This window comes from Pundamilia nyererei, unplaced genomic scaffold (genome assembly GCF_000239375.1).
Source record: "Pundamilia nyererei isolate P.nyererei 1_Seehausen unplaced genomic scaffold, PunNye1.0 scaffold00123, whole genome shotgun sequence".
NCBI classification, from domain to species: Eukaryota; Metazoa; Chordata; class Actinopteri; order Cichliformes; family Cichlidae; genus Pundamilia; species Pundamilia nyererei.
The window spans coordinates 633,684-647,131 of record NW_005187524.1 but is presented as its reverse complement, the minus strand read 5'-3'; the positions used below and the strand labels follow the sequence as shown (position 1 = coordinate 647,131).

The 13,448-nt window shown below is 40.1% G+C and overlaps 1 protein-coding gene across 1 annotated transcript; it reads right to left on the bottom strand.

The window, feature by feature from the left end:
• Positions 1–10,512: 10,512 nt before the first annotated feature.
• LOC102195521 (glutathione-specific gamma-glutamylcyclotransferase 1-like) lies at positions 10,513–12,595 on the bottom strand. Its single transcript, XM_005742733.1, has 3 exons — positions 12,167–12,595; positions 11,963–11,998; positions 10,513–11,317 (listed from the first exon to the last, which is right to left on the bottom strand). Exons 1-3 carry the CDS (start codon positions 12,335–12,337, stop codon positions 10,901–10,903), a joined length of 624 nt encoding a protein of 207 aa, XP_005742790.1. The 5' UTR covers positions 12,338–12,595; the 3' UTR covers positions 10,513–10,900.
• Between the last annotated feature and the right edge of the window lie 853 nt (positions 12,596–13,448).

Here is a 13,448-nt window from a genome sequence, read left to right as displayed (position 1 = left end):
AGATGAGTGACCTCTTCTCAACACTTTGACTGTTTCCGTTTGATGCAGATTTACATAGTCACTCCCACCAAACACTCGATGTGACTCATCCAATAAAGGTCACTTAACTGGACGTTAAAGACGGCATAAGAGGATAATTAATTTTATTTCGCAGAGTGCTTGTTTGTAAATGTGTAAACTTAACACACACAAATTTGTGGAAGACTTTACAAACTCTATACATGCCCAATTCTGAATATACTAACGTGAACAGCTGTAGTAATAACGTCGATATTATCGCGAGAGTAGATTTACGAACTCCTAAATTCTCTTCTGTGCGGAGATGCATTATGTTCGCGCGACAGTGATGTAATACCATCGCCGGCCACTAGAGGGCAGTGTTGCTCCAGCATGGAGCGGGTACTTCACGGTGCTTCACTCAGGTGCAGTTTCTTGATTTCGTGAAACGAACCAGAAAAGGTAATTATTCTGACTCATTCACAACTTTCAGAAAATTATTTTTTATTTTCTGAAGTGACAGAAAATAAGCTTACCGGGTTTTTTTTTTTCATTTTAATATTCCTTTAATCAGTACACAGCGAAATATTCAGCACCCAGAAGCTCCAAACAACATTTCTCAGGCCGGTTTGTTTTCATTGGGTATATACATTACATTTCAATACCAGCTTTACTCTTCCACGCAAAGAGCAAAGAGCAGAGCTGAAGGGAAGTAGTGGAGGTCATTGTTTGTCATCAAGTCCAGTTCATAGTAGTGACGTCAGGTCCCATCTGTCTTTTTTTTTTTTTCAGGGTGACTGGGTTCATAAATACACACACGCCTACACACACACACACACACACACACACACACACACACACACACAAATCCCAAATATATATTTTTAAATCTCATATTTACATTTCCTCTGTTGCAAACAGACTCATACAGACTGCATCTGCAATTCAGCGACTTCCACATCTGCAGAAACTCAGCATATTACTCTGCTAGTATAACTAATCACAGTACGTTAAAGGAGCTCACACTGATAATTCTTTGATCACATGCTGGCCTTAGTTCAGGGGAAACTGCTTAATTGTGAAGTCTGTAGTTTCTCTGAATTCCCATCATGCATTTGATTTGTGTTTCTAGGCAGAAATACCAAATGCATTAAATAAGTTATTTAAAGCATTTTAAGCCTGACGTTATGGAAGTTTTGACCAAATACAAAAAATCATAAATTAATAAAACTTTGGCTTGGAAAACCTCTTCTGCACAACTGATTTATAATTGGTTTATAATGCAGCTGGAGTCATTTTCTTATGATCCAGCATCTAGATTACATTACGCCACACTTTTAAGGCCAGTCTCTGACCTTACAAAAAAGCCATTATGGTAATATTAGTAATGTCTGCAAAAATAATTGGTTATTATCTTACTGTACTTTTCCTTAATTGAACTTGCTATTGCAGTCATGTTTTGTTGCAACATTTGCACTGAGCCTTGGGCTTGTTTCCCTCGCAAACAATCCAAATTTTGCACTCCAACATATCACAGCTGTACTGCAGAAGAATTGTACCAGCAAGCGGCGCAACATATTTTAGAGCCCGGGAAACGTTTGGGGGGTTGAAACTGCAGCTTTAAACAAAGTGTTGCTCCTTATCTGTCTGAACCTGCAGGAAACTCTGCGAGCATTGTGTTGTAAGGTCTCTGCTTCCTGTTTGCCGTTGTTTCTCACTTACTCTTTCTCTTCTCCCTTTCTCTCCCCCCTTTTCCCACCACCTGCGGTGCGAGTGATAGAGTTTATTCCCCGTGGTAGGAGGACAACATCTGGTCCCCACCCCACCTCCTCTCCATACAAATCATTCTGCCTGCTCAACTCCCATGCTACACCTTTGACAGCTGTGAGTCACAATGTGCTGTTCCTTAATCCAAGGTAAATGTCAAATGCAGGAAGTCGTCTTTAAATACCCTTGCATCCAAAGATTGTTTTTCTGTAACTTTCTTTTATCATCTCAGATCTGTCACAGAGCTTTTCAAATAGAAGCAAATGTCTGTGAAAGGCTTGCATCACCCTTAACTCGTGCAGCAGATGTCAGCAGAGTGTTAATGGCTCAGTGTCCTGGGATGCATACGTTGCTATAAACATGTTTAGTCTATGCATTCCCACGGTCTATTTTTGTATAACTAGACATGCAGAAGTGAATACCGACATAGATTTATTTAGGTAATCTGCTTAGGAAGAGACTCTCTGTGTGTGTGTGGCTTAGGAGAGCCCTCTGGCATGCATAGAGCTCACTTCAAATTCCACACCTTCAATATGTAGTGATAAATCTTGTCAGTGTGCTCTGACTGCAGTCTATTTATTTAAAGGCATAGTTTGAGATCAGCACAAACGCATCCGTCTCGACCCAAACTATTAGCCCAGTATTTTAAAAATAAACTCAACATCTGCCTGCACTTCCTGTCTCATATCAAATCTGACAACAATAGGGAATCTCTGCCAGATAGGTGTTAAAAGATTATGCTGCCCCCTAAGCCGGAGCTCAGCATGGCACTCTCAGGCCACAAAACAAGTGGCTGATGCCGACATGGATTGATAAACAAGCCATTTGCATAACATTTCCTGTATCTCATTTTAAGTAGATGAGGATTAGAGCAGGAGGGGTGCATCCATCACACTCCACATAACAGGAACACTTTACCTTATACGTCATTAAACTTAAGTTGTTCTAGTATAAACCACTGTTCTCTGAAAAGTCCCATTACAAACACTCACAAAACAGTGCTTTGTGTGTTCAGTCTTCTTCGTGCGGCCCTCACTAACATGCTCCACTCTGAATCTATGAGAAAACCTAATCTAGCAGCTGTACTAAATACTTTAATAAATGCTAACTCCCAAAGCAGATATGCCAGACAATCATAAAAACTAACATGCTAAGTTAAGGAGGTACATTTTTGACATAACTTACTCTATTGCTTCAGCATATTAGTATAAAAAACACAACCTCGAGGTCTCTGTCCAGAAGAGCGAAGCTTGAGGAACTCACACGTACCAGCTCAAGGGAGTGAAAGGAAGATTTCGTCCTGATGTTGTTGACACCATCTCAAAACTTTCAACTTTTTATTAGCGCTAGACAAAAATGACTCAGGAAGTCTGTGCCAGGCACTGTTCATATAGTAGGAGTGACCTTCCAGTTTATAAATGAGTTTCAGAGCTGGACTTGCTTTTAGTAGTGCAGGGATAGTAGGGAGCTGGGTTAGTGTGATGTTTTTTTGCGGCCCTCTTCTCAGTGAATCTCAAATTCTCGCACCTTATGCTCACCACACAAAGTGATTCACGTTGAGACTTGTGTGGATTTCGTCTGTTCTGCACATGACCCTTGCTTGTATTCTTGCCTTGTTGCCAGTTATTGAGATGCACTGTGGTATCAGTGCATTTTCAGTTAATCTGGATTGACATTGTAGCCATTTGGATCTGAGCCAGCTTATGGTAAGTCATCCTGCCCCAATTTTTAAGTAAAGCTTAATGATTTTGGGGGCTTTTGTTAGCCAGCAAGAACCCATGCCAATTTAGTTACCTCTGCTCCATTAAATCCTAGCTGGGGTCCAGAAGCAGCAGACTAATCCCACTTTACCCTCCAGAGAGCATCGTAAGGGGTCTGTCCTCTGCCCTCAGTGAAAAAAGAGCTGCTCTCCCATGAACCTGTTCAAAAACTAAAAAAAATATTTATTTGTCTGCACCATGGGAATGTGGATTATTAACACACATTTAAAAGCCCTGAAAAATGTTTTCTAAATCATCCTCTATGCAAAGTGGCTTTAGGACAAGTTGATGAATTTCTGTAGATATCGATTGATCTTCTTTCTGCAACACGTTCTCGCTCCCAAAGCGTAACATTTTACGCTAGGTGACAAATCGTCAACATATTACGCTTTCGGCTACCCACCACGTTCCTAAATGATGACCTCGGAAAAAGAGGACATATGAGAACCGTCTGGACTCCATCTACACATGTTCGCTCTTTTTCTTCAAATCGCTTCGAAACACGCTGTTTAACATCATTATAGTCCTGGTTAAGATCAGGAATAAGGTTATGGTTAGGGCTGGAACGTCCATTACCGCGGGAGCGTCATTGCACTGGATTCCAGCCATAACCCGCCGCGTACCATAAGAACGCCGAAGGTCTCCTTTCGCGTTCCTCAGGAACGCTGCGGGACGAGACAAAACGTCGACATGTTACGCCTGCTGGGACTTTACATGAGTCACAACTGAGCAATATTAAAACTATGAGAAGATTTTGTTGTCTGAATTAAAAATAAGAATTAGATCACTCTAAGAAGGATAAATAATAGCTTTCTTTTATGTTGATTCACATGCATTTACTAATCAATATTTATGGAGGTTATATCGATATTTGCAGAGAAACGTTTAGTTTAAACTAGCTCATGTGCAGCCTGGCAGTTTCACATTTACTAGCTTTGTAGATATGAATGAAAAAAAATATTGAATGAAGTTCTAAAAATCAGTCAGGTAATGCTGATATTTCCACACAGTGGACTCCATGGTATAGTTTTGAAATTCCTCGGAACTTAGTTGAGAATACTGATACTGAACTTACATTTATGCAGTACGTATAAAGGTACGGCCAGCAGGTGACCTGGCTCCGTAACAAAAATATAAGCTGAGCTAATATATGTTTTTCCTAAAGTACAAATGTGGGTTTACACAGGTTTCTGATTTTTTTAAAGATGCTGGTATATATTCTAGTTTTCACACACTTCCACGAGAGAAGGATGAAGAACGGATCAGATCTGAACAAACCTCAGATTCACAGGTGTGTTTTAGCGTCACCATGATGAACCATACATGTCCGTGTTTAACATACTGCAGGGAAGCCCCCAGCTGCCTGTGAATGGGCACATTCACATGATCATCCTCACACTGTGAACATGTAATAAAACTGGCAGGTTGACTAAATTTGCAGAAACTCGTGTGAGGAACATTGTGAACATTTGCAGTAGTTCGGTTACTTTGTTTTGCCATTTTGTAGTTATCTTTACCTGCAAACAAAATGTTTTCTGGCAGACTCTCTCAGACACTTGTTAGGAAACGTTTCCAGCTGCTACACAATGCAAATACAAAACCAGCTGCTGGATATTCCCATGTATTTTTTATGGTTACGTCACATAGCTGACAGCTTTAATCTGGATTGTTGACTGCTCTCATTTATAGAAATGGAAAACCTGAACCTTTTAGTTTCCAGGTGAGTCACTGATGGCATCATCTCAGTCTTACTTTTGCCATAATATTCAGGAACCCTGTTGTCAGAAAGGCCTGCAAATCACAATAATTCATTTATGAAATTGATAACAACATCAACAGAGGTTTCACCCTTTGGCCTTTGGAAGCATCTGTGCTTTCTCCTTATTTTAGTTTCAACTGGCTCCGCATCAATCCACACAGCATATGTTCTCCCAAGGCCTGATTACAATCTCTTCAAACAGGAAGCTCTGCTGTAATTGGCTGACTAACATGAGAACATGAACTTTCCAAATGGACACAACATCACAGACAAACACAGAGAATCATTTGTGGATTTCACTTCTAAGATTACACACTTAAATATCATGTCAAATATCACAGCAAAGTGAGTGAAATGCTCGCACTATCATATGAACTACACAGTTGGCTTTTATTAAATAAGTCCCTTATAAATCCATGTGTACCTAACTCGTAGAGTTCTGCCCCAGCCCCCTGAAACCCTGAATGGATTTATTGGAAGATAATGGGTGGATGGTTGGTTGGGTTTAAAGATAGTATTCCCTCTAGAAAACTTCAGACCAGCATTTTTGGTTAAGCACAGTCTTTCAGATTAAAGACAGAGTTACAGTGACCCTGCAGCTGCTTGATTATTAACTGCTGTCCTGTAAAATAGCACTGATATGGAACCTCTGTGAGTGTGTGGGAAACAGAGCAGCCTTTCCTGTTCTTTGAGAGAAAACACTCAAGAGAAAAATGGCCGGAAACCTCCAGGGCCTTTTGATTCACTCTGAGAAATCAAGTCAAGCTACCTGAGAGCTTGGAGACCTCGTAGTGTCTGAAATGAGCCAGTAGATGAACATATTTCATCAATTAAAATATTTCTAACATTTTGAGTTATTTTCCAGTGTTAGAAAATCAGCACTGCTCAGTGTTAGCCATTGTTGATCTTCAAAACTGACTAGGTTACTTTTAAACATATAACACTGTCAAAAGTGTTAATTTAACACTGGAGATTTTGCTGTGTGGGTGAACTTTGTTTTTGTTTTCTTGTTTGTTTGTTTTGCTTTCCAGTGTTACGATGCAGTGACCAGATGCCAAACCTGCTACAAAATGTTCCAACCAAAAAATTCCGATGACTCAGCTGTTGTTTATGTAGTATTTGTCTGTAAGAGTACACCCTATAATTAATTTGTTCCTTCAAAACCAATTCTGTTCTTTGTTGTCAATGCCAAGTACCACTCTCCACCGATACTTTTTTTGGTGTGATGTGTGTCAGGGACAGTACATTCTGGGTGTGACTGACTGAAGCTGCCCCGAGCATCTGCCAGTTCATAAAGACTGTTTTATTTGGAGTAAGAGCTCGATCGAGCCACATTAGAGCACTGATAATTTACGACTGCCTCCAGCAGCTCTCATTATAGTTACAACAATAAAGATAGGACATTCAATAACTGCTCCCTGCCACAGTCTTTGCCAAAGAGTAGAGGAAATATGAAAAGTTGTATTCACGGTGTCACTCAGAACAGAGTGCAAACATCTGTGACATTTCTTTCTTTTTCATTTCCTCAGTAATTACTCAAGAGCAGCTGTGCTGTGTGTGTTCATTGCTCGTTATTAGGATGGCAAATAGACTGGCCCTGCTGCCACTGGCATCCCGATTCATGATTATACATCACACAAAGCAGCGTAGAGTAATTTTAACAGTTATTGTGGTGTTTTGGATTTAAAGTCAGATTGCGTACATTTAGAAACTCTCACCTCAGTGCACGACACGCCTCGGCCAGACCAGTGACACCGCGGTGAGTTTGGGTGTAAATGAGATTAGGGAAATGAAATTAAGTGGTGCAAAAGTGACGTTCCTCAGGGATCGAGGCAGCAGGTCCCCGTTCCTGCTCTGTGCAGATTGAATTAAGAGATCCAGCCCACATGAGTCATGTTCTGCTTTGACGAGAAGAAACACTTTTCATGCAAACTGCTAGTGATAATGAATGAGTTGTGTTGATTGCCGCACAATGATGGATGAATACCAACTGTGATCTTTCTCTTCTGCCACATGTAACCAGATCAGACGCAGCTCAGGCCCAAACCAGAAGTCAGATTTACCCTTTTGATCTGAGTAACCTGAAAGCTTTATATTTCGTATAATGCACTTACTACGTGAAGTACGAGCTTCTGCGTCTATTAGACGATTGAAGCATTATTTGTGTCTTATTAATAGATGGTCTTCCTGTTTCGATGAAGTTGCCTTCCCAATCAAAAAAACACTTAGGTCCTCTCATAGAGGGGTGAGGTGACCCTCAGGAGACAGAGCTGACCATCCAGTGTAAGAGGGCAAGGGCTCTAAAGTGGATGGACTCCATTAGCGGCCTAATCACTTTCTCTTTAACATATTTCCAAGATGACCATCAGCCATTGACTGACCAAACCAAGGTCAAGAGTTCAGATTGAGTACACATTAGCATGCAGGTGGAGGCTCCAGACACAAGGAACAGTGTTTTTTAGGGACGTGACAACTGTTCTGTGTAGTGGTGGATAGAACAGCTTGAACATGCTGAGCACATGACCTCAGTCTCTTTGTGTTATTGGCAATGTTCTTTACAACTAGGACTCTTTTTTAACAACATAATTTCCTAAAATTGTGGTTCACAATGCACATGGAGCACAAAATATGCACTTTACTTTTTAATTTACTTATTAAAAGAAAAAGCTTCATAGAACCAATTCTGTGGGCTTAAATAGCAATGCAATTAAGAGTAAAAAAAGAATGCAAACTGTCAGACATATGGAGATGTTTGCACATATGTTGGTGAAGAATTACCTCCTAAGAATATTGATCCTAGGTCTCACATTTCCTCTGCACTTTGCCAAACACTGGTATGGTAAAGAGGTTTTATTGACTGACTTATCTTTATTGTTATAGCCACAGTAAGCGGTAAATCATGCAGTCATCTGCTTTGAATGCTATCAGTCCATTAAATGTTATCTGTTACCAGTCATCGTAGCTCCCATAATTATACTTTAGATTGAGCACACAGCGTGTGATTGCCGATGATTCGTGTGACTCAGGCTGTCTTGAGTTTGTGTAATTAAATGCATGGAAAAACTGATCAGGTGGTGTACAGCCCAGCGTTAGACCAAAGCCTGTAATAGACCTCAGATCCATGTCAGTGTCATTTTTTCCTTAGCTTAACTGTGAAAACAACCCTCCTACAACAAACTACAATAACTACTTTTCCCAAGTAGTTTTGATGCTTAAACCTAACCAAGCACAAAAATGAATAAAAACTCAAGAATGAAAGAACTTCATGATAAAGGCCTGCTGTGCCAGCTGGAGAAGGATGCACCCAACAGGTATTGGTGTCTTCAAATCCCAACATGGCAAGAAGTAGAGGTGCAGCCTTACTTATACGTTGAAGAATAGACTGGAAGAAGAATAAAATCTCATCAAAAAAAGAAGAAACTGAATGCTGTGCAAGCAGAAACTCTCGATTCATTTAGCGTCTCTTTCTTTAGTAAACTCATGAATAGTAAAAATTAAAAGCATGTTGGGCGTGGACTGAAGGGAAACGAGTACTCATATTTTCTGAGTCATCACGGTCGTCTGACATTTTTGTCATGAACAGCTTGTACCAGGACTGCACAGTACCAGGTTTCTGTGTACCACATGTGACCACATGGGGTGTAGAAAACCACTAACAAACACATGACTCTGTCTTGTTTATCTGGATAATCTCATTAGTTTTAATGAAAACGCCACGTCTCAGACAACACTGATAGCTCGCTTCACTTTACTGTTTTTCCGCAAACAGTATCTTATTGGGTCACTGTATGGTCAACCCCGGCTTATCATTTGGGTGATGCTCTTTCAGGTACTATCGTTGTACCTTGGACAGTGGTTTGTACCTAACAGAGACCAGCGCTGAATCTCGAGGAACACTTTTGCTCTTTAATGTAATGCTGGAAAAATTAAGCATAGTAACAACAATAGAAAGTGCATGCTGGGCGCAGGGGTAATCACTTAGAAACAGAAACAAAGAAACCAAAGAATCAGACCAAGCTCGGTGAGAATAAATGGCACACAAAGATTTGGACCCAGAACTTCATCCCGTGTGACCGTAATAAGACAGATACAGAATCAGATATGTCAGAATACACTAAATATGTTCATTTATAAGTTGAAGACTTATTCATTATTATTATTTGTACTTAATCTCCTTTTCTGTACGACTAAATTCTGACTAGCAGCTGACATGACACCTTAAAAGTCTTGAACAAACTGTGAAAATATGCAGCCTTTACTGCTTTGTTATGTACCTTTTTTGGCACTTGGAAAACATAATTTACGGTTCAGTAATTCGTCCGAGGGAGAGCTTGCACTTGTATTGACAGAAATGTACTTTCACTGAAACCTTTATCTCTGAGAACAGAGTTATGTAATGAGTTCTACAGATTTCTCTACCTGAGAGGATATTCTGTCTGTTTTACATGTTTTGTGCATGTGAGATCTTTTTGCTCTGCTGTTTTCATGGCTCTAAACCTTTGACCTAGTTTGGGACTGAGTTCTAGGAAAGCAGAGCAGTGCGACAGAACTGTGGCTTGTTTATCCATGGAAGGAGCCCAGACAGGGAAAGAAACCCTATCTGCACCCCACCTGCCCGCAGAGCCCCTAACGCTCCCTCTATACTGTAAGGACTGTGGGTCCTCTATAATAGCTTATGTGCACTCTGGTAAACAGATTATTCCCAACGCCAACACCACTGAACATTGCACCATGTTTATCAGTATTTTGCTATTTTTCACCGTCAGTTTTCTTTACGACGGTTAAAAGACTTTATGAGGTTTTACAAAATGAGATGCGAATGCATTTTGTGTGTTTGAGGAATGCCTTGAATTAAAAAATGACCCTTTAAAGCTGGACCAACCACTGTGCTTGGAACAATTTAAGAGGCATAAAACTGGGAGCAGCAAGGAAAATAGTTTGAAAGCATTCTATAAGTCACAAGAATCTGCATAGAGAGGCTTTGAAGTTTCTTACATCCAATTTAATATAAATTCACAAAAGAGTGTCTTAAAGATTCTTGGCCCATGCTTTTAACAGCTCTCTGAGGAAAACTAAGCACTTTCATAATGCCAGAGGCGGCTTTCTTTGGCGATATGATGTGGGAATATGAATCAGGAGGGTCTGTATGCACGGACAAAATATAAGAGATGTATATGAGACTAGATAAACAGGGAAGGAAATCCCGAACACAATTTTCTCATACAGATTTGTATGTTTTTATTCAAAAACTTTATTTTAAAAAATGTGCATTAACATTTCATAATATTAACAAGGTTACAATATCATAACATATCGTAAAAATGTCAGACCTTCTCTGTGGATAGTGTGGAATCTTAAAAACATGACGTGCTGATTTTTGTGTGCAATATGAAATACAATGAGAGTCGCCTACATATTAAAGTGAACAGTTGAAAAATGAGATGAGATGAGAATGTCACAGATTTCCGAGTGACATGAGATAGTTTTCTCCCTTTTAGTTGAAACCAAATAAAGTATTTCCTTTTTAAGCACCATTTACCCTTGAAATATTTACCAAGACTTCATTTGTTTTTCCACTAAAATGAAAATTATTTTCATAAAAAGCGGAGTTTACTCTTTATATAACTTCCAGCAGCAGTGATTTCCTGTCGTTGGATCTGAGCTCTCTGCAGTTGCTGAAAATGTTCAAAACAGCTGTCTCGATAGAGAAAAGGTGCTCATCCTCCACCTCCGGACAGTGGTGCCTCATAAATTCTGCAAGGCGGACCAGGTACTCAATGTTGTGGCCGGTGTTGCCTCTGCAGATGGCAATCTGGGCGGCAATCTCCCCGTCCGAGGCCGGCCCGAGGTAGATGGGGTTGTCAGGTGTGGCGATGTAAACAAGGGACAACACTGAACCGTGACCGTCTTTAGGAATGAATTCCACCATCTCTGTTATGTACCCGCCCTGGACAACCTCTCTCATGTTTAAATACTGAAGAGACGCTTCGACCTGGCACTCAGTCACTTCATAGGCCACGCCCCACGTGCAAGCCTGCAGAGTACAAACAGGTGGAGGTTGACACACTTGCAACACTTGCAAGACTTGGCTTTGTGAACATATACAGAGAGAAAAACCTAAAAATAAAACTACAGTGTTTTGGATTGTCAAACAACATTGATTGAGCCTATAGGATGCTATTTAAAGTCCAGTTTTTACTTGACCCAGTGCCAGAATTTAATAGAAATTAGAACATTAAACAGTAGAACAAACAGTAGACAACCAGTAAATAATGGGTTTAACATTTTCCCTGTTTATCATGCCACAGTTACAGTTTATTGCAACACATTACACAAAAACTCATAATCAGAAAGGTGGAAAGTTTAAAATAGCAAAGTTGTTCTTTTAGTGTGACTGGCCGGTTAGCTAATTATTTTCTGAGCAGAGTTATTACTTGTTATTTGCTTTTATTTGTCACTTGTATTGCAATACATCTGAGAAGACCAGTGACTCACAGTCAGACATTCCAGTCTGAGTAAACAACACAGCCTCATCGGGCTTGTTGTGCTGACATTTAAAAAAAAAAGAAGAAGAAGATATTTTTAAGATCTTTTAGTTTTAGTTTTGCTTTTTAAGGATTATAGAACTTCTGAATCCACTGCTTTACTTACACATTCAATATTTAAGTGGTTCACTCACCTCCTCATCTGCTATTAGTGTGACAACTCTGGCTGGCTGTAGAGAGCAAAAACACCGACAGTGAGAACTCAACAACCAACAAGAAAATGCTTCATACTTCACAACAACATACTGTGGCCTACATCTAAAAATGCACGAGCGAACTCCTAAAGGATCAGAATCAGCAGGAAATACTTGTGTTCCAGGTGTGGCTGCAAATCTCACCTTTTCCTTGTCCCCTCGATGAAAGTCATCTCCGTGCCAGAACCGTCTCTTGTATCCTCTAATGTACCCTATTTTTCTTCTCTTGTGTTCAAAATCGGGTTTCCACACTAGGGAGCCATAGCCAAATATCCACAGGCTGCTCTTTTCCTTTGTAATGTCCTGAGGTTTCATTGTAGGCACTTAACTTCGTTTGGGAAGAGAAAAAACAAAAGTCCACAAGTAGCTGCTCGATGTTATTTCCAGTCTTCTACGACCTCATAGAGTCTCATACATCAGGCTGCTCCTATATATAGATATATAGATAAATAAAGCGCTGAAAGGAGGAACCATCTTTCACGTCACAATGATCATTACATCAGTAATTAGTCAGTGTCATCAAAAGGCAAATACTGTCCATTCCTCCTTAGTATACCGACGTGCACACACGTGTATTTGTTGATCAAAGTACGTCAGAGAGACACGACCTTGGCCAATTAAATAGAAGGGGCGGGGCTCTTTTGTAGCGACGCCTCGCCTAAGTTTTGAGTCGTTGCGCATGAGAACACGCAAGCACCCGGGGCAGGGAAATAAGAAGAATAAGCAGATATATTTTAAAGAAAAGAAGAAAGAAACTGTCTTTGTTTCTAACGTTTTAATCTTTATGAGCACTTTCAATATACAGCATAGGGTCAAACTCATAGTGCAGAGGTAATCACATTACCTATAAATAGCCGGGACTGTTATATCTGTGCTCTCTTAAGCTCATTAGGTGTCTGTGTTCTCTATACACGAGCTTAACACCGCAGTGGCTGATAACTGAGATCAGTTTGTCCTCTGTAAGTCGGTGAGGATGATATTTGATGGGTTAAGAAAGGAGAGAACTACTTTCTTGTTACTTCACATAAAACCTACTGCCACCAGGTGGTTGTGAAAGACATGGCTCTTTACTTGAGAGAAACATCAGCCTGGTGCTTTGATATTGGCTGAAGGCTGGGTTAAGTAAGTAAAGTGTTAGATCTCCAAAGAGAGGGTGCAATTGTTATTAGTCCCTGTGTGCATCATGGAGCCTTGGCTGCGGGGCCCTTTGTTTGCTGTGATCATGTGCCAATAGTTCGAGGACATATAGATTTTCTCCGCGCACTAGTTTTGCTGTGTTTCTCACACCTTTCACCTTTCAGTCAACTACAAGAATCAATTATCAAGAGATGCAGCAGTTCCAAGATCCATTTAAGCAGAAAAGACAACAAGGACTCTTTATTATGACATACAGACTTTTAAATATATATATATATATATATATATA